General features: G+C 39.3%; 1 protein-coding gene across 2 annotated transcripts; it reads left to right on the plus strand.

Annotated features, from left to right (window-relative positions):
* The first annotated feature begins 19937 nt into the window (after positions 1–19937).
* Positions 19938–24312, plus strand: DNAJC19 (DnaJ heat shock protein family (Hsp40) member C19). 2 transcript variants are annotated; one of them, XM_037839843.1, is made up of 6 exons: positions 19938–20105; positions 20856–20907; positions 20985–21058; positions 22105–22184; positions 22761–22831; positions 24153–24312. In XM_037839843.1, exons 1-6 carry the CDS (start codon positions 20103–20105, stop codon positions 24221–24223), a joined length of 351 nt encoding a protein of 116 aa, XP_037695771.1. In that variant the 5' UTR covers positions 19938–20102; the 3' UTR covers positions 24224–24312. The 2 variants fall into 2 exon arrangements, with proteins under 2 accessions (XP_037695771.1, XP_037695776.1); XM_037839848.1 differs by lacking the exon at positions 19938–20105 and adding an exon at positions 20146–20280.
* Positions 24313–26905: the final 2593 nt, after the last annotated feature.

The following is a 26905-nucleotide window of genomic DNA, read 5'->3' on the forward strand; positions in this document are numbered from 1 at the left end:
TTAATATGTGTAGAATTTTTAACTAGGTCAAATTTAAATATTTGGATATGGATAGAGGTAAGGGTAGCATGTTATTGTGAGTATAATTAACAGTGCTGAATTGTGGGTGAATGTGGTGGAAAGGGGAAGTTTAGAGTCATGTATGTCACCAGAAGAAAAGCTGGAGGTTAAAACATGGGAATGTATAACACAGTGAATCTTGTAGTGGATGATGACTGTGATTAACAATACAGATAAAAATTCTTTCATGAACTAGAACAAATGTACGACACTATTACAAGGAGTTAATATAGAGGGGTATATGGGAAAAAATGTACCTATTGCAAACTATAGACTACAGTTTGCAGTAATATTAATTTTAATATTCTTACATCAACAGTAACAAATGTACCACACCAATACTAGGGGTCAATGATAGGAGGTATAAGGCATATGGGATGTTTTGAGACTTCTTTTATTTTGATTATTTTTATTTCCTTTTCTGGAGTAATGAAAATGTTCTAAAATTCATCATGGTGATGAATGCACAATATGTGATGATACTGTGAACTACTGATGGTATACTTTGGATGGATTATGTGGTGTGTGTATGTATCTCAATAAAATTGCATTTTTAAAAAAGTATGCTTGAGTAAAGGAGGCTTTGCTGATGCGAATATTTCAAATTTATCTTTTGTTTGATAAACTGGGATTTTCACACCTTGGAGCAATATGCCACGGTAAGATTCAGAGTGGAGAAAAGATACACCATTCTCACATTCTCATAAAATAGCCAGGGCCTACAGACCCTAGGAAAGTTGTCATATAATCTCAGAGTTACACATAGTCTAAAGACTGCTATTGTATTAAGCTCTAAGCTAAAATATTGAAAAATCTGGTTTTGGCAGCTGCCCGTGGCCTGAGCAAAACAGGCCTGCAGATCTTTGGTGCACAGCAGTCTGCATGACCTAGGCAGCTAATATTTAACATATTGTCTTTGTAAGCCAGTAAAGAGAAAAGAGGTAAATTGACCTTAAAATGTAACTTTATGGCAAGCAGGCAGGATGTGAGAGGCTCTTAGTCTCACAAAAAGGGCAAAATGTAATTGTTCAAGTGTTATTCTAGTCCTTCCTGCACCAACCCTCAGGTCAGATGACCTGTTCCTGAATCTATGCTCTCCTCACCCTTAGGAAGGCCTTTGTCTTAAACTCTTATAAATGGTTTGCTGTCCTCTTTGCATCGCGTGGTCTACTACCCTGTGAATGCAATGCCTGCCCAGCCTGAGAGAGCCGTCATGATCTCTCCACGACTTCTCACCCTGTAAGTAAGCCCCCCAAAAAAGTTCATGTATCAGAAAATGCTCATTGTCTTCTTTGGCCTCTGGACTGGCATGGCCCTCATGGGCTGTGACACTGGTGAATGCAGTTTCCAGGTAAAATAGCAGAGTAGGGAGCTTCAAGACTCAGTTTGTCCTCTAGAGCAGCTAGTAAACAGCCAGGAACTGTCTGAAACAATTGTTCAGGGGCACCAGAGACCAGAAGAACACTGTACATCATCCAGGGAAGAGTGGAGGGAAAAGACTGATGGTAAAGAGCTGTGAGTAAAACACTCCACACTGTGGAGACTAGAGTCCATCCCACTCTCTCATGGAAGGCCATCCTGGGATCCAGTTCTTGACTGGAAATAAAGTCCTCCTCCCCAAGAACAGGGGAAGGGGATAGTAACTGTCTTGTTGATCTTTTATGATATATCTGGTGGATCCCTTTCTCATTTCTGTTTCTGTATATTTTTTAAATACTTTCTTTGTGGATACCCTGGAGTTTATATTACACAACTTACACCTATAACCTAGTAATTTGAAAAGATACCAACTTAGCTTCAACAGAATACACATTTACTGCTACTTCATATCCCTATTTCTCCTTTTTATGTTGTTCTTGTCTCACATTATCTCTCATGTTTAGCATGGTCATTATCAGGAAATACGACTTTTTCTTGTTCAGTAGTTTTTTGACTCTTACAGGAATTAAAGAGTAGAGTTATATCTTCAGGATATGGTACTATGGGGTTTTTTAAAATTCAGTTTTATTGAGATATATTCACAAACCATGCAGTCATCCACAGTGTACAATCAATTATTCACAGAACCATTATATACTTGTGCATTCATCACCACTATCATTTTTTGAACATTTTCATTATACACAGACAAAAAAGAATAAGAATAAAAATTAAAGTAAAAGAGAACACCCAAAACATCCCATGCCCCCCATCCCTCCCTACTATTCATTTACTTTTGTCCTCATTTTTCTACTCATCTGTCCATACACTGTATAAAGGGATTGGGAGCCACGAGGTTTTCACAATCACATGGTCACACAGTGTAAGCTACACCATATAGTTATACAATCATCTTCATGAATAAAGGCTACTGGGTTGCAGTTCAACTGTTTCATTTCCTTCTAGCTATTCCAATACACTAAAAACTAAAAAGGGATATCTTTATAATGCATAAGAATAACCTCCAGAGTGACCTGTCAACTCTATTTGAGATCTCTCAACCACTGAAACTTTCTTTTCTTTCATTTCTCTTCCCCCTTTTGGTCCAAGAAGACTTTCTCAATCCTACAATGTCAGGGCCAAGCTCATCCCCACAAGTCATGTCCCAAGTTGCCAGGGAGATTTACACCCCTGGGAACCATGTCCCACATGGGGTGGATGGGGGAGGGCAGTGAGCTTACCTGAAGAGTTGGCTTAGAGAGAGAGGCCACATCTGAGAAACAAAAGACGTTCTCTGGGGATGACACTTAGGCACAATTTTAAGTAGGCTTAGCCTCTCTTTTGCAGTAACAAACTTCATAAGGGCAAGCCCCAAGATTGAGGGCTCAGCCTTTTAAATTCGTAGTTCCCAATGCTTGTGACAATATCATTAATTCCCTTAGTGGGGAAGTTTAATATTTCCACATTTTCCCCAAGTCCCTCAAGGGGGCTTTGCAAATACATTTTTATTCTCTGCCCAAATTACTCTGGGGTGTATTGGGGTTTCACACTAGCCTGTATAAATCAACCAGATTTCATTCCCTATTCAAAGTTCCATGTAATTATGGTGTTTGGATAAACTGACTGTACAAGTTAAATTAGACAGTGTGTTAGAAAAAATATAGATTTTGCACCTAATAAACACCCTTTTCTGGTTTGCTAGAGCTGCCATTACACAAAATACCAGAAAAAGATAGGCTTTTATAAAGGGGATTTATTAGGTTACAAAGTTACAGTTCTAAAGCCATAGATGTGTTCAGACAAAGGCATCAACAAGATGACAACTTCAGCGAAGAATGGCTGATGGTGTCCAAAACACCACTGTCAACTGAGAAGGCATGTGGCTGGTGCCTGCTGGTCCTTTGTTCCTGGGTCATGTTGCAAAGAGGCTTTCTCCAAAACATCTCTGCACTTCTGTCTTGGCTCCCCTCTCTCAGCTCCTGTGCCTTCTTGCTTCTTTCTCCTAGGGCATTTCTCTCTAAGCATCTGGGGGTCTTCTCTTGGCTTCTCTGGGACAAACTCTGGGCTTTATCTCTTAGCTCAGCTTCTCTAAACATCCTTCTGTCTGCCATCTCCAAGAATCTCCAAGCATCAGTGTTTGTGTCAGCTCTTAGCTTCTCTCCAAAATGTCTCTCTCAGCTTCTTTGGGGCATTTTGTCCTCTCTGCTCTCTGTGCGAGTTCTCTTTAAAGGACTCCAGTGATCTGATTAATGCCTACCCTGAGTGGGCGGGGTCCACACCTCCATGGAAATAATTCAGAGTTCTCACACACAGTTGAGTGGGTCACATCTCCATGGAGACAGTCAATCACAATGTTCCACGCTAATCAAGACTAGTAAGTTTGCCCCCACAAGATTGCATTAAAGAACATGGCTTTTCTGGGGGACATAATGGAACCAAACCAGCACACATCTCTTCCTTTGGTCTCACACAGAAGTTGAAGTTTTAAAACACTGTCAACATCCTCCTTTACTCTTTAGTTTGATTTACCTAAGACCTAACCAAGCCCATTTTGTTCATGTGTCTAATTGAAGTCTGATCCCTTTTTCAGACTCTTTTAACATTTTCTGTATGGGATAATGCTGGCATTCATAGCTGCCAGACTCTGGCTCTGAGTCTCAGGTGTCACATAGATACCCAAAATTCCAGGGACTGACCAGATTATACACAAAGAGCTCAGCATCTCAGAATTTAGAAACAGACATTGCAACTCAGGAATAGATGTAACTGCTGTAAGAGCTTACAATCTAGGAACCTTAACAATAAGGCTTCCCCTGACAATCTATGTTCTCAGATTAGTTCTCAGAGTCAGCATATTATAGTTAGTCCATATTAGTGAGGCATTATAATGTTTTTCTTTTCATTTCTGGTTTATTTCACTCAACATATTGTCCTCAATGTCCATTCACCTCACAACTTCATTCCTTCTTGCAGCAGCTCAATATTTTATTGTATTCTGCCATTCTATTCATCAGTTGATGTACCTTAGCCACCTCCATCCACTGCAAATCATGAATACTGCTACCACAAACCCCACTGTGCAAATGTTCATTTATGTCCCTGTTTTAAGTTCTTGCAAGTATATACCCAATAACAGGGATGCAGTACCATATGGCAATACCATGCTTAGCTTCCTGTGGAAGCACCACACTGCCCTCCAGATGGGCTGCACCATTCTACTTCCCCACCAGCGGTGATTAGGTATATCCCTTTCTCCACATTTTCTCCAGCACTTGTATCCCTCTGTTTATTTTTTAGACAATTATATTTACACACCATACATTCCATCCTAAGTAAGCAATCAACGGTTTCCTGTATAATTACAGTTACGCATTCACCACCAATATCTATATGAGGACATTTCCATTTTTTCCACAAAGAAAGAGGGAGAGGCAAAAAAGAAAAAGAAAGGAAAAAATGACAACTAAAAAGCAACAAAAGAAAAACTAAAATTAAAATAAAATTAAAAAGTCAGACAACAACTCCGATGCCAAGAATCCCATACCCCTCCCTTACATCCCCCTCTTATAGACATTTAGCTTTGGTATATTGCCTTTGTTAAAATTGATGGAAGCATATTACAATGTTATGGTTAACTATAGATTCTAGTTTGCATTGATTGTATTTTTTCCCAATACCATGCCATTTTTAACACCTTGAAAGCTGACATTCATTTGTTCTCCCTCATGCAGAAACATTCTTGTATTTGTACATTTAATCACAATCATTGACCACTCTAGGCTTCACTAAGTTATACCATCCCAGTCTTTATCTTCTACCTTTCCTTCTGATGTCCTGCATCCCCCTAATCTTCCTCTTTCAACTGTATTCACAGTCTTCTTTGTTCAGTATACTTACAGTATTGTGATACCATCACCCAATATTGTGCTATCCATTTCTGGAGCTATACAATCAATCCTATTGAACATTCTGTACTCCTTCAGCGTCAAATGCCTGACCTTTACCCTCTTTCTATCTCCTGGTATCTTCATTTCTACACTCTTCTCCAAACCTCTCTCCTATATTTTCCTCTCTGTCTGTAGCACTCCCTTTATTATTCCTTGTAGAGGAGGTCTCCTGTTCACAAACTCTCTCAGTGTTTATCTGTAAATATTTTAAACTCTCCCTCATGTTTGAAGGACAGGTTTGCTGGATATAGGATTCTTGGTTGGAAGTTTTCCTCTTTCAGGATCTTGAATATATCATACCACTGCCTTCTCACCTCCATGGTTTCTACTGAGAAATCCACACTTAGTCTTACTGAGCTTCTCTTGTATGTGATGGATTGCTTTTCTCTTGCTGCTTTCAGAATTCTCTCTGTCTTTGACATTTAACTATCTGATTAGTAAGTGTCTTGGAGTATGTATATTTGGATCAGTTCTGTTTGGGGTATGCTGTACTTCTTGGACCTGTAATTTTATATCTTTCATATGAGTTGGGAAATTTTCATTGATTATTTACTCTATTATTCTTTCTGCCCCTTTTCCTTTCTCTTCCCCTTCAGGGACACCTACAACATGTATATTCACGTGCTTCATGTTGTCTTTCAGTTCCCTGAGCCCCTGCTCACATTTTTCCATTCTTTTCCCTATCTGTTCTTTTGTGTCTAGGATTTCAAATGACCTGTCCTCTAGTTCAGTAATCTTTTCTTCTGCCTCTCCATGTCTGCTGTTGTATGTCTCCATTGTGTTTTTCAGCTCTTTTATTGTGCCTTTCATTCCCATAAGTTCTGCCATTTGTTTTTTCAAGGTTACAAATTCTTCCTTATGGTCATCCAGTGTCTTCTTTATATCCTTCATCTCTTTTGTCACATTTTCTTTCAACTCATTGATTTGATTTAGAAGATTTGTTTAAACATCTTTAATTAGTTGTTTCAACTCTTGAATCTCAGTTGAGGTGTTAGTTTTTTCCTTTGACTGGGCCATATCTTCATGTTTCCTGGTGTGGCTCATGATTTTTTGCTGTCTAGGCATCTGATTTTCTTGATTGGTTTATTCTGGAAGATGTTTTCTCTCTTTTGCCTTGAGTTTTCTGGTTGGTTTTCTTTGATTTCAATATTTCTTTGTTTCTCTCTCTGGTCAGTTGTCAGATTGGCTGTGTCCCACCATCTTCCTCCTAAATCAGGTATCCACTGTGGCTGGCCACAGGTATGGGAGATAGGCACTGGGCACCCAGCAAGTTCATTGTATGTGGTAATACAGATCTGCTGGCTTCCAGTGGTGCTCTGTTTTCCAGTGGTCAGCAAGACCTGGGTTTGTTGTAGAGCCCTATTTTGACAGTTGGGTTGTCCATATGTCTCAGCAAAAACTGGGCTGGGTTTCTGTGCAGGGCATATAGATCAGCTCCTGTGGTCCTAATACAGGGTCTAAAGCATCTTTTTAAAAGGGTTTCTATTCCCTTGCCCTTTCCATACTGTCCAGCAGATGGTGCTGTTCAGTAACTTACTTGTTCTGAGAAGCTGCCTTACCTCAAAGCACAGGCTGCTTCTACACAGATGAGCTGAAACTGCAGGATGCCTATGCCCTCACTTTGCCAGCCAAAATCTGGCTCAATGTGGGGCTACACCTGTGGCAGAATACTCCCTCAGCCGACCCAGTACAAAAGCCATTCCCAAGGCAAGAAAATGGCTGCTAGCTGCTGCTTCCTTCAAGGGTGGGGGAAGGATTTTCAGACCCAGGGCTGGAAACACAGTCTCAGTCCACATTTTCTCAGTCTCTTTGTCCCTCACTGACCTGGGCCTTGAAATGTTCTCCCCTGCCCTCCAAGTCTTCAAATAGAGGGGTTATGCCTCACTGTTGAGAGATTTTAAAATCTGTGTCCCCGTGGGAAGGTTCTGGTCTGCTGATTCTGTGCCTTTCCCACACTTAGCCCAAGTGAGGGTGAGGGGAAAGGACTGGCTGGTTTGGGACAGACTATTCCTACCTGCTGTTTCTTTTCTTTCTTCAATAAGGCATCTGCAGGGTCCTTCTACAGTCTATATCCTCCTCCAGAGTTTCAAACAATTCAGAATTGGCCTTTTATTCATTGACTCTCTGGAGAGGAGTTTTCAGTAGCTATTTATGTTGCCATGTTGATGAAGTTACCTCCTCCTACTATTAGGTTTTGATTTCTTCACACTACTTCAAGCCATTCTCTCCTGTTTTTTCCTTTCAACAAGCAAAACTACCTTTAGTAATTCTTGCAGGGCAGGCCTCTTGTTGACAAAGTCTCTCTGTTTATATTTATCTGCAGATGTTTTTTAAACTCTCATTTTTGAAGGATAGTTTTGCTGTATAAAGAATTTTTGACTGGCAGTTTTTCTCTTTCAGTACCTTAAATATATCATACCACTGCCTTCTTGCCCCCATGGTTTCTGATGAGAAATCAGTGCTTAGTCTTTTTGTTTCCCTTGTATGTAATGAATCATTTTTCTTGCTGCTTTCAGGATTCTCCTCATCTTTGATGTTTGACATTCTGATTAGTATGTGTCAGAGTAGGTCTGTTAGGATTTATTCTGTTTGGAGTACAGTGTGCTTTTGAACATGTATATTTACGTCCCTCATAAGAATTGCAAATTTTTGGCCATTATTTCCTCAAATATTCTTTCTGCCCCATTTCCCCTCTGTTCTCCTTCTAGGACACCCATGATGTGTATGTTTGTGCACTTTGTGCTGTCATTGAAATCCTAGAGACTCTGCTCATATTTTTCCATTCTTTTCTGTATCTATTCTTCTGTCTAATATTTCAACTGTCCTGTCTTCTAGTTCACTGATTCTTTTTTCTGCCTGTTCAAATCTGCTGTTGTAGGCCTCTAGTGTATTTTTAAATTCAATTTTATTGAGATATATTCACATACCATATTATCATCCAAAGTGTACAATCAATTGTTCACAGTATCATCATATAGTTGTGCATTCATCACCCTAATCTATTTTTTGAACATTTTCCTTGTACCAGAAAAAGTGAAAATAAGAATAAAAAATAAAAGTAAAAAAGAACACCCAAATCATCCCCCCCACCCAATTTTTCATTTAGTTTTTTGTCCTCATTTTTCTACTCATCCATTCATACACTAGATAAAGGGAGTGTGATCCACAAGGCTTTCACAATCACGCTGTCACCCCTTGTAGTCTACATTGCTATACAATCATCTTCAAGAGTCAAGGCTACTGTGTTGCAGTTTGACAGTTTCAGGTATTTACTTCTAGCTATTCCAACATTAAAACCTATAAACGGTTACCTATATAGTGCATAAGACTGTCCACCAGAGTGACCTCTTGACTCCATTTGGAATCTCTCAACCACTGAAACTTTATTTTGTTTCATTTTGCATCCCCCTTTTGGTCAAGAAGATGTTCTCAGTCCCACAATGTTGGGTCATATCCTGCATTGCCAGGGAGATTTACAGCCCTGGGAATCAGATCTCACATAGGCAGGACGGCAGTGAGTTCACCTGATGAGTTGGCTTAACTAGAGAGGGAGGGCATATCTGAGTACTCAGTGGGGAGACTCTTAGGCACAATTATAAGGAGGTTTAGCTCCTCCTTTGCAGTAATGAGCTTCATAAGGGCAAGTCCCATGACAGAGGGCTCAGCACATCAACCATCAGTCTTCAGTGTTTGTGAGAACATCAGCAACAATCCAAGTGAGAAAGTGCAACACCGCTGCATTTCCCCCAGCTCCTCAGAGGGTCCCTGCATATATATTTTTATTCTCTGTGCAAATTACTTTGGGATGTGTTGCTATTTCATACCAACCTATGCAAACCTACCCAGTCACACTTCCTTTTAAAAGTTCCATGTAATTATGGTATTTGAACAAACTGTATGAGTTAAATTGTTCAGGAAATACAGATCTTGCACCAACCAAACATCTCCTTCTTTCATCTTACATGGAATTTGAAGTTTTAAAATGCAATCAGTATTGTCCTTTACCCTTTGGCCCAATTTCTTGTGTATTTTTAATCGCTTATATTGTGTCTTTTGTTGCCATGTTTTCTGTTATGTTTATTTTTATGTTTTCAAATTCTTACTTGTGCTCACACAGTGTCGTCTTAATGTCCTTTATCTCTTTAGTCATATTTTCCTTCATGTCCTTGAATTTATTTGGGAGATTTGGTTGAACATCTTTGTTCCAAATTCTGTGTCTCCCCTGAATTTCCTTTGACTGGGCGATATCCTTCTGTTTCTTATTATGGCTTGTAATTTTTTGCTGGTGTCTAGCATCTGATTATTTTGATGAGTTTACTCTGGAAGTCAGTTTCTCTCTCTTGCCTAGGATTTTCTTATTGTTTGACTTTGTGCTAAGGCACTTCTTTGACACTTGGTTCAACTTTAGAATAGCTCATGTTTAACTGATCAGATTTTTCCAGCTTTTATTCATCTGATTCTTGCCCTGTATATACAGTACAAGTTTTGAGATTGCATTATTTGTGTAATTGTTTCACCTCCAGGAGAAAGCTTCTTTTCCTCTGTTCCTTCTCCAGGAATCTTGATCTGTTCTGTTCATTTTTGTGCAGAATTTCCTCCCTAGCTCCTATGATTTGTTTAAATTCTCTCCCTCACTCTGTGCCCCATTTTCCTTACACTTTTCACTTCTGGGACCCTCCTGTCATGTAACAGTTCAATTTAAACCTTCACCCCTTTTTTTTCTTTCTCTGCAAGGCTTTTCTGGCTCCAATTTCTTCCCCATTAGGGTACCCTCCCCTAAGGAGCCAAATGACATCAATTCAGAAAGGTAGGTCACTCCAGAAAAGTCCATTTTGTGTTTATGTGTTCCAACCAACAGTAACTATACTGAGTGAGTAAACCATTACCACAGTCTCTCCCTAACTCTCACCCCCACCCCCACCCCAACCCCACAGGTCCTTTTTTATGCAGCACTCCTCAGCAGCTTGTGCTCTGCCCTGGGTCTCTGTGGACTTGGGTCCCTGTGCCTAGATATACATGGGGTTCTAACTTGCTGCTGTGAATTGCTTTATAGTCTGTGTACCTGGGATGGAAGATGGAAGGGATCTGGGCCACTGCTTCTAAGCAACTCCCAAGCTGTGTAGGACTGAGTTGAAGGGGAGGGAAGAGGACTGATGGTCCTAGATGGAAATTCCCCATATTTTTATTTTTCTTTGAATCAGAATTTGTGGAGTCCTTCTTCAGTTTCTACTGTCCTCCAGAGTTCCAAGCAAATGGGATTTGTCCTTTTATCCACTGAGTTTTGGCAGAGATGTTTCCAGGGGATGTCTTATATCACCATGTTGATCTTGTCACCCCTTTCAGTGTGGTTTTGATTTGCATCTCCCTAACAACTAATGATATTGAGCATCTTTTCATGAAGTTGTTGGCCATTTGTATTCTTTGGAGAAATAGCTATCAAAGTTTTTTGCCCATTTTTAAATTGGGTTGTTTATCTTTTTGTTTTGAGTTTTAAGTGTTCTTTGTATATTTTGGATACTAAACCCTTACCAGATCTATGATTCCTCCCATTCTGTAATCTTTTCATTTTCTTGTTAATGTCCTTTGATGCATAAAAGTTTTAAATTTTGATGAAGTCCAATTTATCTATTTTTCTTTTATTGCAGTTTTTACATTTTAATAAAAACAAAGAATACAGAGACTGTATGTTGTCCACACAACCTAAAATATTTACTATCTGTCCTTTTATAGGAAAAGTTTGCAGATACCTGTTCCAGACTGCAATGAATAAAGAAGGCTTCACAGAAGGTATCTGATATGGACCTTTAAATGATGGGCAGGTATGAGATAAGGAAAGGACACTTTGCGAGGAGGGAATGGCTTGAGTAAAGGCAAAAGGAGCAGTAGGCTGCAGGCCATATTTGGAGAATAGTAGACTTTAGGGCACATCTGTATAAATCCCATTTTGAAGGACTAAGAGGTTTAAGAAGAAGAGAAGTGGAGGTGAGTGTGGAAAGGTTGTATCTGATGGATAGGCTAATGAAGTTGACCGTGCAATAAACTGAGAACACCCTAGTTGCCAAAAAGAATTTCATGGAGGTTTTGCAGTGGCCTCTCTTCAAGGACTCTACAGATGAGAATGAAGATGAATTTTCACAGTAAAGCACTATAGAAATGAGATTTACGTAAGAATTAGCCAGGGATGAATTCCATGCTTCATTCTGGCCACCAAAACTCATGATGGCAAAGTGTATTCTCTTAACTCCAGCATAGGTCACTGGAACTCCTAAACTAGTGCTTAAAGACACCTTGTTTTACTACTTCTCATCTCCTCAATCTAGCCCCTTGAAAATGTGATTTAAAATGAGACTTCAAACAAATCCTCAAGTGTAGCTTTGTTTCACATGACACTATGTTATTAATGCATGACGCTATATTATTAATAATATTCACCAACAAGTCTCAGACCCACTATTTCACCTTCATTTAGTGGCAATCTCCAGCAATCAAATAATTGTGCTTGTCTATCCGGCCCAGGCACAAGATGCACTGACAGAGATTGTTCTGTTGGTCAGTTTCACTTGCTGACAGCTCAGCAGGGAGGGATCCATTTATTCAATGCATAAAACTGCTGCATAGAAGTGGAGCTCTGGCTAGGGAAAGGAGAAAACAGACTGAGAAAGGCAACAGGAAAAGACATGCGAAGATGGAATGAAATGGAGGGTCGGTTAGGAAATCTCAATTTGGGAAAAAGTACTTAGGCTACTCCAATTTCCAAGTTTCCTCTGAAATCTCAGGTGCCTCAATTTTTCCTTCCTCACAGCCTAAGAGAGCAAAGAATTTTTCCAAAAATACATGGTTCCTGGATGCTGTCTCTCTGGCCAAATAGATGGCAATTATCTGACTGACTTCCACCCCCACCCCACACGTGTCCGTGCGCACACACACACACACAGATACACACACACATATTACAGACTAAACAAGGACAACAATTGTTCTTATAATTAGAAAAGAGAGTAGGGGTTCAGAAAACAACAGATGCTCTGTTAAAAAATGAAACAGGCTGAAGGGGAGAGAAAATTACAGGAGAAAGAGTTATAGGTTATTTTATCATAGCCACAGGGTAGGGTGCGATTGCCTGACTGGTATCCAGACAGGGCCAACTGGAGGAGAGGACATGTACTTCTGGGGCCTTCCCTCCTTGCTTTTCCTCCTCTTCCCCAATGCCTTAGGCCCTCATGTGATTCCTACCCAAGCCCTTTTGCTCTAAATTTCTTCTTTCTTTTCTCCTTTCTGTATCCTAATTAAATCTTCCTTTTACTAGTTTAATATTGAAAAGATCTCTTAAAACATTTCATAGAGGAGTCTGTTGATTATACCTTAGCATGATCCTTTCCCAGGAATATTTATATTCCAACAGGGGACAATAGGATGAATTCCCAATGGTAGATTGCCAGTGGATGGCAGGGTCATAGGTGGAAAGGAAGAGACCAAAGGGAGTGGAATGAAGGAGAAAGGAAGGGAAGGATTTATTGCATGCCATTTATTTGTAGGCAAAGGGTTTTTACATATAGCATTTTATGAGCAGCTGCCTATAAAATATTCCCTGAGTAAATTACTACTAGTGTTTGAATAATTTGGACTCCATTAATAGGGATCTGAGATATTCTCTAAAAGAAGTGTTAAGGAAATATAGGGAAAGGCATTCTAGGATCTGCTCACCTTATGACCCTATCATGATCCACGTCTGGAAAGTGAATAATAAGGGTGAGTGATTACTGGCGTTGGTCAGGGTTTCAGACAAGTCAGTCAACCATTCTGAGGTCCAGATTCCTCCTTAACAGAATAATGTTGCTGGGAAAAATGGTTTCTAAATTTTTTTCTGTTCTTAAATTATATAATTCAGTGAAGTTTGTCTAATTTCCCCCTCTACAAGGCTATTCCTATAGCAGATAAACATGCTGTTTTAGTTTGCTAATGCTGCCAGAATACAAAACACCAGAGATGGATTGGCTTTTATAAAAGGGGGTTTATTTAGTTACACAGCTACAGTCTTAAGGCCATAGAGCGTCCAAGGTAACACATCAGCAATCAGGTACCTTCACTGGAGGATGGTCAATGGTGTCTGGAAAATCTCTTTTAGCTGGGAAGGCACATGGCTGGCGTCTGCTCCGAAGTTCTGGTTTCAAAATGGCTTTCTCCCAGGATGCTCCTCTCTAGGCTGCAGTTCCTCAAAAATGTCACTCTTAGTTGCACTTGGGATATTTGTCCTCTCTCAGCTTCTCCGGAGCAAGAGTCTGCTTTCAACAGCTGTCTTCAAACTATCTCTCATCTGCAGCTCCTGTGCTTTCTTCAAAGTGTCCCTCTTGGCTGTAGCTCCTCTTCAAACGTCACTCACAGCTGCACTGAGTTCCCTCTGCTCGTCAGCTCATTTATATGGCTTCACTGATCAAGGCCCACCCTGAATGGGTGGGGCCACGCCTCCATGGAAATGTCTCATCAGAGTTATCACCTACAGTTGGGTGAGGTGCATTTCCATGCAAATCTAATCAGCACCAAAACGTCTGCCCCACAAGACTGCATCAAAGAATATGGTTTTTTCTAGGGGACATAATACATTCAAACTGGCACACATACTGCTATTTCTTCCATCTAAGAACAAAAACAAAACTCTACTGATACTGATTCCCCTTCTGGGTACTACCTTATTTCTCAAATTTCCTCTGCAGCAAAACTCCTTGAAAGAGATGTTTTATAATCCATTTCTCCATTCTCTCCTCCCATCCATTCTTGTATCCATGCCAGCCAGACTTGTGCTCCCCTCACACCACAGAAACTCCTCTCATGAATATCACCAATGACCTCTAATAGTTAATTCCCAGTTGTCCTTTTGTTTAGTTTTGTTTTTTGTTTGTTTGGTTGGTATTTGGTGTTTTTTGTTTTGTTTTTAACTATCAGCAACATTGAATGCAATTGATCATTCCTTCTTTCATGGAATACTTTCTTCATTTGGCTTCCAGGACACCACACTCACCTGGTTTCTGGCTACCCTTTTCAGCCTAATTTTCTAGTTTTCCTTATCTTCCCAAATTCCAAATATGGAAGTATGCCAATATGCAGTTCTTATCCCTCTTCACTTTTCTATCTCCACTCATTCAATGGATGACTTCATATGTCCATGGCCTTAAAGACCATCTATAGACTGATAACTCCCAGACCTCTCTCTTGATGCCAGACTTGTATATCCAACTGCCTGCTTGGCAGCAACACTTGGATATCTAACAGGCATTTCAAACTTTCCATGACAAAGTCTCCCACTCCCAGCTTGCTCTTCCTGAAGTCTTTCCAGTCTTGTTAAGTGGCAATTCCATCCTTTCAGCTGTTCAAGTCACTCTTGACTCCTTATCTCTCACTTACAGAACATCTCATCCATCAGCAAATTCTATCAGCTCTACCTTCAAAATATAAGCAAGAATCCAGCTACCTCTCTCTACCTCCACTGCTACCATCATCTCCCCCTTGAATTTTTGCAATAGCCTCTTAACAACAGTCTCCATCCATGCTGGAAACAGACATTACCCAAATGGAGTAAGTGAGGAGAATTTAATAAAGGGACTGTTTACAAAGATATGGGCAGGATTAAGAGAAACTAGCAAAGGAGGACCCAGTTCCCTGAGTCTAGCATGGCAATGGAGACCAATGGAGTTGACACTACCCTTAGATCTAAAGGAACAATAGGTGGACCTAGTTACAGAAAACACACACACACCAAACAGGAGCTGTGTTCTTTTGTGGAGGACCTCAGCCAGTCTATGACAACCAGCAGGAAGAGAGATGAGAAAATAAAGACCATAAACTCATGCTCCTCCAGCCTCCTGATCATGAATGTAACTGAACCTGATGCAATAAGACTCTTAACCTCCTGTGCTCCTCTGGGGTACATAAGAGGGTAGAAAAAGGTAGACAGTGGATCTAGATGGGAAAACAAAACATATCCAGCAAGATATCCTCATCTACAAAACAGAAATAAGTAATATATTACCCTAAAGGCCATCTTGGGGTGAAATGAAATAATTCATATAAAGTATTAAGCACAACATCTGGCACAAAATTTCTAGAAAAAAAAAAAACACAAAAAACCAAAAAACCTTTGTCTGGTTTCATATTTCCCAGTGGGGATTTTTGTAGAGTAATATCTTCCAAATTTCAGGCTGTTAGTGGGCTGAGAATGTAATGGGTTTTCCAGCATCTTTTTTTTTCTTTTTTTCCCAAAGAAAAAGTGAAGACCAGGGTTTCTGTTTTCTGAGCTTCTATCACAAATACCACAGACTGGCTTAAACAACAGGAATTTATTGGCTCATGGTATCAGAAGTTAAGAAGTCCAAATCAAGGCATTGGTTAGAAGGGTTGCTTCCCCCCAGGGTGGGTAGCATTCTGGCTAGCCAGCAATCCTTTGGTTTCTTGGTTTTCCCCTCATATAGGCATGTCTTCTCCTTTTTCTTCCAGGTTTCATTGACTTCTAGCTTCCAACTCCACCCCATGGTTTCTCTCTATATGTGTCTCAATTTCTTCTGCTTATAAGAGACACAGGTAATCTGAATTAAAGCCCAAACTCATTCAGTTGAATCACACCTTAACTAAAATAACATCTTTAAGAGTTCCTATTTATGATGGATTCATACCCACAGGAATGTGTATCAAGACCAAGAACATGTCTAAATTGGTATACATAATTTAATCCACCACCACAAGTAGGTATCTCATGAAGCAGGAGTATTGTTTCATAAAACATTCATTTCAGTGATGTGTATTTGTGTTTGTGTGTGTGAGTGTATATATGTTTATAAGTATTTGTTCCCTGGGTCATAATATAAAATGTATTTCTTACTAAGGGTCATGGTCAAAATAAATTTGAAAGCCACAATGCAAGAGGAATACTTCTGGCTATCCCCTACCACCCTTCACTTAGTCCTCCCCAAGCTGACTGACAAATTTGGGAGGAGGAAGTAAGATGTGGTTGAATCCTTTCTGATTCTCCTTCCCTATATATTTGCACCATAATATACCTCACTTTAAAAATATAATAAAAATTAAGACCCCTCCTGATTGAATTGGGCTAAACCTTAACTGACCTAACCTCATCAAAAGGTCCTATTTACAATGGTTTCACACCCACAGGAATGGATTAATTTAAGAACATGTTTTTCTGGGGTATATGCAACTCCAAACCATCAAAGAAGTCTTTCGGAATAAAACCCAACAGACTGCCAGGATAGTATAGGAAAATTTCTGCTGTAGTAACGAGATGGTATGGAATCTTAGCTGTGCTGAGTGTGAAGACAATGACCCTTACTGTGGGAGCTTCTTGCCACCCTCTTCCCACATTAAGAAGGGGTAGTTATATTTTCTTGAGGCAGACAACCCCCATTAATCCCACTCATATAGACAAAGAGATTGATCCATGTGGTTGATTGCATTATTTTTCTCAAGTATTCACTTTCCTTTCCTAAAAGTGAACAATATATCCATGTCTTATGTGATATAGGAGTATATATCTGGCCCTGCTGATGTTGAACTTGGCCATGACACTTGCTTTGACCAATGGCATGACAGTGGACATATCATATGCCATATTTGAATAGAAGCTTAAAGAGCCATCATGTTTCCACTAGCTCTCTTGTTCTTTTCATCCGCTACAAGAAAAGTATGTTCCAGATATGGATCAGTGCCTTCAGCTTGAGTTCTAGAATAAGAAGACATGTGAATCAGAGACATGGCAGCTACTTACAGCCACCTACATGTAACATGTGTGAAAAATAAAAGTCTCTGCATGGATGCCACAGAGATTTGGGGGTTGTTTGGTACTATAGCATAGGTCATTCATACAAACCACCTCTAGAGTATCAGATATCTGTGGAGATTACTATTTTCATTACAGTATTTCTGTTTTGCCACTACATTCACTGCAGCCATCTGGTGAGGTGAGATGTTGATGGTAGACTTCAGCATTCACGGGAATAGTGGGTACAATGAGTTATTCAGAATTCTTTCAGTCTCCACTGAGTACAACACATCTTTAACTTAGCTTAAGTAAAAGGGGAGAAACTGTTGTCTCCTCACTGAAACAAAGGAGGACTGTGTTGAAGCACAGTTGGACCCAGGGCTCACATGATGCTGTCAGTTCTCTCTCTTCCTCTCTTCTCCTTTTCAATCTCTTGGCTTTGTTTTCTGCTCTATTAGGCTTCTTTCTCATACTGCTAATGGTTTCCTTCTTGGAGCAGAGGAACATGGCTATTAGCAAGCCAGCAGAAAAAGCAATTCTCTCTTGTAGCAATCCCTGAGAAGTTTCAAATTAACCCACCTGGATTGTGTACCCATCCTTGAAGTAAAAGTGTGGGCACTGAGACTTGTCAGCACTAGAGAGAAAACCTACAGCTACCAGAAGCAGCTGTATTTTTGGCCCTTTGATAATAAATAGAGAGTCAAGCAGATGCTCCAAGGTGGTGTCAGAATGAATTTTTCTAACAGCTTTATTGAGATATAACTCAAATATTATCCAATTCACTCATTTAAAGTGTATAGTTCCATGGATTTTAGTATGTTCACAGAGTTGTCCATCCAACACCTAATCAGTTTTACAACATTTTCATTACCCCCCAAAGAAAACCTGTACTACTCAGCTGTTACCCTCTAACCTCCCCATACCCCCAGCCCTAAGCAACCATTAATCTACATTATGTCTCTATAAATTTGCCTATTCTGGACATTCCTTATAAATGAAATCATACAATATATGGTCCATTGTTACTAACTTGTTTCATTTAGCATAATGTTTTCAAGATTCATCCAAGTTGTAGCAAGTATCAGTACTTCATTCCTTTTTGTGGCTGAATAATATTTCATTGTATGGCTATACCACATTTTGTTTATCCATTCAACAGTTATGGACATTTAAAAATATTACTTTTAAAGTCTCTTTCCAGGCTCTTATCCCATAAGGAAGGGATTACCAGACGTACAACCAGGAGTGAGTTATCATGAAAATTAGGAAGACCTCTGCACACTAATTTTCCCTCATAATAATAATAGTTACACACTGAGTGATGGTTATGTGCAGAGCTCATTCTGTACCTAATCTTTGATCTTCACAATTCAGCAATGTAGTCACCATTCTTGTTTTACAAATGAGGAAACTCAGAGTCATAGTATAAATAACTTGCACAGTCACAAAACTAGCAAGTGACATAGCCAGGTTGTATATCTAGAATGATCTGCCTCCAAAAATAGAGCTATCTCTGCCTCAGTGAAGTGTCTGGTTGTGTTACCCACTTCCAGGTCCCTGAGGATGGGCTTGTGTATAATAAACTATTTCTCAAGCAAAACTGTATGTCATAGTTTGTAGATACAAATATATAAATATATATAATAGTTTCTTTCAGGCAACATTCTAGTTTGTTTCTGGCCCATTAAGGCCCAAGGTCTTATGCCTAATTTGATTTTTTTATGTCTTTCTTTTGTAGTTCTTGGGTAAAAGCCAAGTTAAAGAAACACTAAAGAGGAAGCTCTACAATTAATGCTATTGCCTTGGTGCTGGATGTCATCTTAAATCACTTGTTGACAATAAATTACTTCACAGAAATCTTAAACAAAGCCAAGAAATGTGCATGTTTGTCTAACAAACAAATCATTAAAGCAGAATTTCACTGCAAAGTAAACAAATTTCTAAAACTGTACATTCTAAATGGGAAGTAAGTCCCTGAGATTTGGATTTGGGGAGTTGCAGAATAACTGGCAATTTCAGTTCAGATGATCCAAACACTGCACTGTAAAACTTCCATTACTGTCTCATTATTTTTCTCTTCTCAAGCGTTTACCTAAGAATATGTGAAACCGATGCCTACTTATTTTGGGAGGAATGGAGAGAAATTTTAAATAGCATTTTTCACTTGTGGGGATTCTGAAATCTCATAAGTGTTTTTTAACTGGTAATCCCATCCTACGAAACTGAAAATGTTAAGTATTCACACAAGATCCCGTCAAGTCACATATTTATATAAAATTATTTTAAATAAAAGAGTGCAACAGAGCAAACTCTGAAACACAGTGTGGTTTGTTCATCTGGTTTTCTGAGACATCCTCACATTTGATACACTGGATTGCTGTACATTTGTTTGGCTTCGTGGTGGAATCTGCTACTGCATGTTTAAGGATATTCATTACCCATTACAAGTATATAGAAAGTAAATGGCAAAGCGAGGTGCTGAGAGATATGGGGGGGCGGGAAATGGTCAAAGGCTGCACTGCATTTGTGCATGCCCCTACGTACCCATACTCCCTCCTACGAGAATTTCCAAACGTCTTGGGCTCAAGAGCAAGGTGAGGAAGGAAAACCAAAGGGCAGGCAGCACCCCGAGAAGCGCCACCCTAGAGCCCGGTAAGCTCACCACAAACCAATCCGAAGTCGTTTTCTCCGCCCATCTGCTGCGTGAACGACCTTCCCCGCCTTCCCTTTCCCTTTTACGACAGTTTTCCGGCCTAGTTCGCGGCTGTCACTGACGTTGTTCCAGGCTTGCCGAGGCTTGGACAGTTTGTAGCTGCACGTCGCTTTGTGGTAGAGACGTGGGTTGGTGGCCGCGGCCTCTGGGCTGGGATGAACGGCGCTCCCGTTGGAGGCAGGGGAGCCGAGCCGGAGCCATGGTGAGTGAGGCCTCTGGTCTCCTGGGCAACCTCGGGACCTGGCCCCACCTCAGCTTCCGGCCTGGGAGGAGAGGAACTAAGGTGGTGTGCCTTAATGCCGGACCGAGAGTGAGACCCTGAAGGACGCAAAGCTGTTGGCTCGCTCTTCCCGGGCCTTCCCCACCATATTCTCTTGGTACTTGCTCCACTTTGGAGGAGACTTCTACCTCTTTCGCTCATGCTCATATAGATCTCTTCTTGCTGGTTTCTGTACATCTTTGGGCGTTTCTCCTGTTGTTCTGTTCTCGTGAAGCGTGTCGGTACCAGAGGCATGTGAAACATTGGTCTTCGTTAAGTCCACGTTTAGCGTTGAAAATGCTTTATCAGAATTTTATGAGAATCATCTGCAAACAGTTCCTCCTCCTCTAAGTCTTGATTCAAGTTTTATGTCACTTCATTTGTCCGGGGTTGAAAAAGCAGCTTTCAAAGGTGGGGAATCATCCTTTACAGTATCGTAGAAGTAAATAAACAAATCGAGTGCTCTCTTCTATCATAGTGAAAATACGTACTTTTTTTTTTTTTTTTTACATTATTTTACAATGCATTGGATTTAAAAATTGCAGTGGTTTTAAAAGATCACTGGGCAGAATATTTTCACTTTAAAAGTTGTTCCTCCAATTGAAATGAAATTAATGAGTTGAGTTGGAATAAGCAGGATAGGGAAGAGTGAAAATTAGAGATGTAAACGTTTACTCTTACTTCCTTTACCAGGCCAGTACAGTGGTAGCAGTTGGACTAACCATTGCAGCTGCAGGATTTGCAGGTTTGTTGATGGTTTGGGGGGTGGAAGTGAAGCAGGGGAGATTGGGGGTTTATTTATTCTATTGCTTTTGTTTTTAGGCCGTTATGTTTTGCAAGCCATGAAGCATGTGGAACCTCAAGTGAAACAAGTTTTTCAAAGTCTTCCAAAATCTGTAAGGCTTACCAAACATTTTTGCTGATTCTTTGCTGCCTATGTGTTAAGCCTAGAGCCTCGAGCCTCACTGAGGAGGGTAAATTTCCAAACATCCATAAAGTTCTGAGTGATTGCTTTGGGCTCTTTCTCTTGCTTCCCACAAGGAGAGTTACAAGTTCTGAGCTTTGTAATGGCTACTCCAAAAAATACAATGTCACATGTGATAGAGTTGGGGGAAGTTGCTAACAATTTTAATATTAAGATACAAGTGAAAGTTAATATCACTTTTTGTTGCTTACGTACTATTAACTTAAGCATTGTCTGTCCACATTCTTGTTCTCCTTCCATCTGTTCTGCATCACAAGCAGATGGAAGTATGTAAAGTAACCACAGCTTATTGTGGGGTCCTGACATTCCCCACCTTGATAATTCTGTAGCAGTGCAGTTAATTACCTGTAGGATAATTAACTGTGATGGTGTGATGATCACATCATAGTGCCTTCTGCTGTCATAGTTCAGAATGAATTTGGCTGTGACCTCCTGTTTAATATATATTTTTACGTTGTGACTGAATGTGACAGAACAAAATGGTGATAGACTTGATGTGATTTCTGATATAACAAGGTCAGAGGACTTGATCACCTGATCTTTTCTCTTTATGTCTTTTGCCTTGAACCTCAAAATACTCTTGAACCACTGTCCCAGGAGACACCTAAAGCCTCTTGAGGCACTTGTCTAAAAGATATTCTCATATTCTGAGAGGAAATTTATATAGAACATGGCTAACTTGGAATAATCTTTCCTTCACTCCTGGAAGAATTGGCTTAGTCACTGTTGACTTGTCTTTAAAATTTCCAAGACAATGTAGGTTGTCTCAGAAAAAATGGATCTGTTTAATGACCATTAAAATATTATTTGTTGCTATTTGTAAAGGTAAAGTACCAAGGGAATTGCAGTTAAAGTTCTGTGAAATGCCTTACTTTTTCTGTTGGTTCTATGAAGTTATATTTTCTTAGTAATTTTCAGTTTATTAGTCTCTCCTTACTAATGCGTTTCCTCTTTCAGGCCTTCAGTGGTGGCTATTACAGAGGTGGGTTTGAGCCCAAAATGACAAAACGGGAAGCAGCATTAATACTAGGTGTAAGGTAAAATACTCCCCAATATTTTTCTACAATAGTAGAGATGAGGAAATACATGCAAGACATCCACTCTTTTGTTAAGAGGGCATTAATGGGGGGTGTTTCCAGGAAGATTGGTGTTATCAGTTCTAGTCAGTGGAGCCTTACTGCTCCTTCCTTCCATGTACGTATTTAACATTTAATACACTTCTACAAAAGTCAAATGAGAAAGCATATTGCGCTTTCAATCACCGAAAGGTAAGTGTGTTAAAAGATAGGGTGGTCAGTGTTCTCTGTAACTGAATAACACATGTTCTATAGTGAAATTCTCCATTTCCAAATACTAAACATGCTTTCCTTTCTAATAAAAGGGGTGTTGCATCGAATATTATCAAGTTCAACTAAATTTTTGTTCAGTGGTTTGGTTCCAATTCAGAATATTTATTTTACTTCAATATAGGGAAGATGTTTCTAAGCAGCTATTTATACTGTCATGTGTTGACTTACTACAGTTTCACAGTATCTTTAATTGACCCTTTTGTACAGTTTTTTGATGTGGTTCAGAAGTAGACTTAAGTAAACAAATTTTCCTTTTTTAATTAGCCCAACTGCGAATAAAGGAAAAATAAGAGATGCTCATCGACGAATTATGCTCTTAAATCACCCAGACAAGGGTAAGTATTAAGTAGTCATTGAACTCGTTATACATGTTGCCAGAATGACTAACTCTAATTGTTATTAGTGGAATAATTAATTCTTGGTGCATTACAAGGGAAATGTCTACATCTATTACATGAATACTGTCTCCCAAGCCAGATGCATGTGTTTTTGGTGTCTTAAAAGAATAAATTCTTAATGAAAATTCTATTTAAAGAATAATCAGCAGATTTAATTACTACTGTTTGGAAGTAGTAGCGGTAAGCATCAACAGTGTTTTGTGATCTCCAATTGTGATAAAATGTGACTTCTAATATTGACAGTCACAACTACTGTAATACTGTTTTTTGGTTTTTATGGCCCACATTTAAATTGAAGGAAATGTTAAATTTCAGTTAATGAAACTAAAAAAGTAATTTTCCCCCATCTGTTTTAGATCCTTTGAACTAGAGGCTACATAATTAAAAACCAATAGGTGTCATTTATAAGTTTCTGATACACTTTTAAGCAGCTTTAACATTTTCCCACCGTTCTTGGCTAAGTTGAAAGAAAGAAATAATTCCTCTGAACACCACAATATAGACCACAAAGTCCGTGTTCCAGAGCTCAGATCGTTCTACTTTTAGTATAGGGACGTTCACTAAGAAACAGAGTTTCACCATTTAATAGGGTTGTATAATTGCTTGGTAATCTCTCTTCACATCTCTTCTACAAACTTTAGTTTGCATTACCTGGAGGGCTTTTGGTTCAGTAGGTCTAGGGTAGAAGCCCCTAAATTTGCATTTCTGCCAAGCTCCCTGTGGCTGCTAAAGATTGCTTGTCTAGAGATCACACTTTGAGAATCACTGCTCCAACAGATTAACAGGAAAGAAGCTATGGATGACATCATGAAGGGACACTGAAAACTATAAAGGACAGAAAAGGGACCCAATTCAAACTGAGGCCTTTCCTACAAAAAAGTTCAAAAGCCTCTGAGAATATCATGGTAGGATAAATTGGTGTTATTTACTGACTTGGAATCATCATGAATAGGTTAATGTATACTATTTCAAAGGCACATAGTGTGTATAGTTTTCTTTAATCATGTTTCTATCAATTTTTTAAAGCTTTCTAAAACGGTGCCATTTTTGTGAACATCTCCCTCATGTGAATACTTTATTTCCCATTGCTCAAATGTATTACCATACACTTGGTGATCCAGTTGCAGACTTACATTACAGATTAAAACTGTTTTGCTCATTTCACTTTTCAGAAAGCTCGGAGAACAAGAAAGTAGCTTTTCACCAAGCAGAAATTGAGTATCCCTATAACTATTCCTTTTTTTCTTTCTTTCTGTAGGAGGATCTCCTTATTTAGCAGCCAAAATCAATGAAGCTAAAGATTTACTAGAAGGTCAAGCTAAAAAATGAAGTAAATGTATGATAAAAATTTTAAGTTCATGTTAATGTATATGATTACCAACTTTTTATAATAAAATGCCTCAAAGCTATAATTCTAAGAAATGGTTTAGCATAAAGCCTTCTTATAATTTAAATTACAGATTACAGACTATTTTAGGATATTACTATTTATGAATAAGTATACTTATACCATTTGAATAGAAATATTATTCATCAATCTTGTAGCTAATAATGTGGTACCTATGTGTACCAGGCGTTTCTCAGGGCAAGGTGAACATGACGGTCCCAGTACTCAAGAAGCTCCATGTCTAATGGGAGGCTGATAAACAGGTAATTAAAATGCAGTGATGTTATGATGGAATTAGCACAAACTTATTTCATACTTTAAAAACTACAATATTATAAAAAGAAATTTGAGAGTACAGGCCCTGTGTTTCATCAAGAAAGTATTTACATTGTGTTCAACTAGTCCCTTGACTGTTTATAAATTCCTCAATTGGTTATTTTTTGACAGTTTTGCAGTTGTTGTGACCAAGCTTAAACACTACTAGAGAAACTGAAAATGTCCTCAGTATCAAAATATTATAAGATGAATATATTTTACCACCTACCATCTAAACTTCCTTAAATCATCTTAAGAGTACTTTATTAATGGAGAACACAAGAAATTTCAAGGTAAAAGTAGGCAGAGAGAATCATTTGGTGTTGGTATGTGGTTAGAGGAATTTGAAGTATGGTATATGTGCTGTTTTATTTTTCATCCTGTTCCCATTTAAAATCTTTCTGATCAAGTCTGTTCATTGTGATTTAGAGTATGATAAAGCATCATCCTAAGACAGTCATGTCTTTTGTGTAGGATCTTTTTAGTTACTTCCTGGGGAAAGGGGTTGGACTAGATGAAAAATGTTTATTTGAACAAGAGCTTTAAGAAGAGATTTTTCAAAGACAAATAGAAAGTGATAATATATCCAGAAATAATCAAGCTTAACTCTAAAAAAGTGGTATGTCTTTTAAGTGTTGACTGCAAATAGCATACTTGTTTTAAGACAGGTACCTATGTTCAGACAACGAAAACCATTGAAAAATAATACTTGAGAGCCTAGCAAGGCACATTTTTCTTTCAGTTTTATTTTCTCTAGGCTTACCTTCAAGTAGAACAAAGAATTCGTATTTCATGGAAGGCTATTAGGAAACCTAACATTTTCCTTGGGAGAAAAACTTTCATCTCTGTGAGAACTGTAGACCATAGCAAGTTACAGATGCCAGTAAGATCTGAAAAAAAAGCCTTCATCTTTTAATGTATTTTCTTACAATACCATGTTAACATTTATTGAGTACTTCCAATGTTTTAGCATTGTACTAAACATTTTCCCTGTTATCTCAATTAAAAGGTTAGTTACTATTAATGTATTTTACAGGTGAAGAAACTGGAGTTTAGTGAGCTTGAGTAACTTGCCAAAGGCCACATATTGAGTGAGAAGGCTAAGAACGAATCCAGTTCTATCTTGGCTCCTCCTAAGTTCCATGTGCTTAACCTCTTACTATAGTATCTTGCACAATTCTGCTACCAACCCAAACCAAGGATGTTTTCCTTGATGGTGCTGAGATGTGAGCTTGGTATTTGTCATTACATATCTAGCTTGGGACTTTCAGTGCTTACAGATAGACTTTCTAAAAAAAAGAAAAGTATAGGTGGCTACAACACTAGAGAATAGGATGTGCAGTTTTCAATTCAAGCTTCAGCAATAATAATACCCAGGTAACTTGTGGGCAAGTCATCTATAGGCCTTACAGCCTCATTTCCTCCTCTGTAAAAGGAAAGGACAGGATCTTAAAGCACCTTGTTCATCCTGCTGATGTAGTGCTGATCACACAACGTCAGTGTTCCTAGGTACATGGTCTCCACCGCTGGAATGTGGGCTTTCTAAGAACAAGAACCATGTCTTACTGATTGTGCATTGTAGGCCCCTGGCACGGTCCGTGTTTCGGAACAGCTGCTTAGTAAATGTCTTTCAAAGAGAAGCTCAGAGGGGGGACAAGATGGCGGACTGGTGACCTGTATGTTTTAGTTCCTCCTCTAGGAAAGTAGGTACAAAGCCAGGAACTGCGTGGACTGGACACGACAGAGCACTTTGCTTTGGGCATACTTCATACAACACTCATGAACACGTCAAACTGCTGAGATCAGCGAAATCTGTAGCTTTTTGCCACCAGGGGACCCACGCCCCTCCCTGCCAGGCTCAGTCCCCTGGGAGGAGGGGCCGTCAGTGCTGGGAAGGAGAAGGGAGAACTGCAGTGGCAGCTCTTACCGGAAACTCATTCTACTGATCCAAACTCCAACCATAGATAGACTGAGACCAGACACCAGAGAATCTGAGAGCAGCCAGCCCAGCAGAGAGGAGACAGGCATAGCAAAAACCAGCAAGAAAAACTCCAAAATAAAAGCGGAGGATTTTTGGAGTTCTGGTGAACATAGAAAGGGGAAGGGCAGAGCTCAGGCCCTGAGGCTCATATGCAAATCCTGAAGAAAAACTGATCTCTCTGCCCCCTGGATCTTTCCTTAATGGCCCTAATTGCTTTGTCTCTTAGCATTTCAATAACCCATTAGATCTGCTAAGAGGACTTTTTTTTTTTTTTTTTTTTTTTTCTGTTTCTAAAACAATTACTCTAAGCCCAATACAGAAAGCCCAA

Source organism: Choloepus didactylus, chromosome 1 (assembly GCF_015220235.1).
Source record: "Choloepus didactylus isolate mChoDid1 chromosome 1, mChoDid1.pri, whole genome shotgun sequence".
Classification (NCBI taxonomy): domain Eukaryota; kingdom Metazoa; phylum Chordata; class Mammalia; order Pilosa; family Megalonychidae; genus Choloepus; species Choloepus didactylus.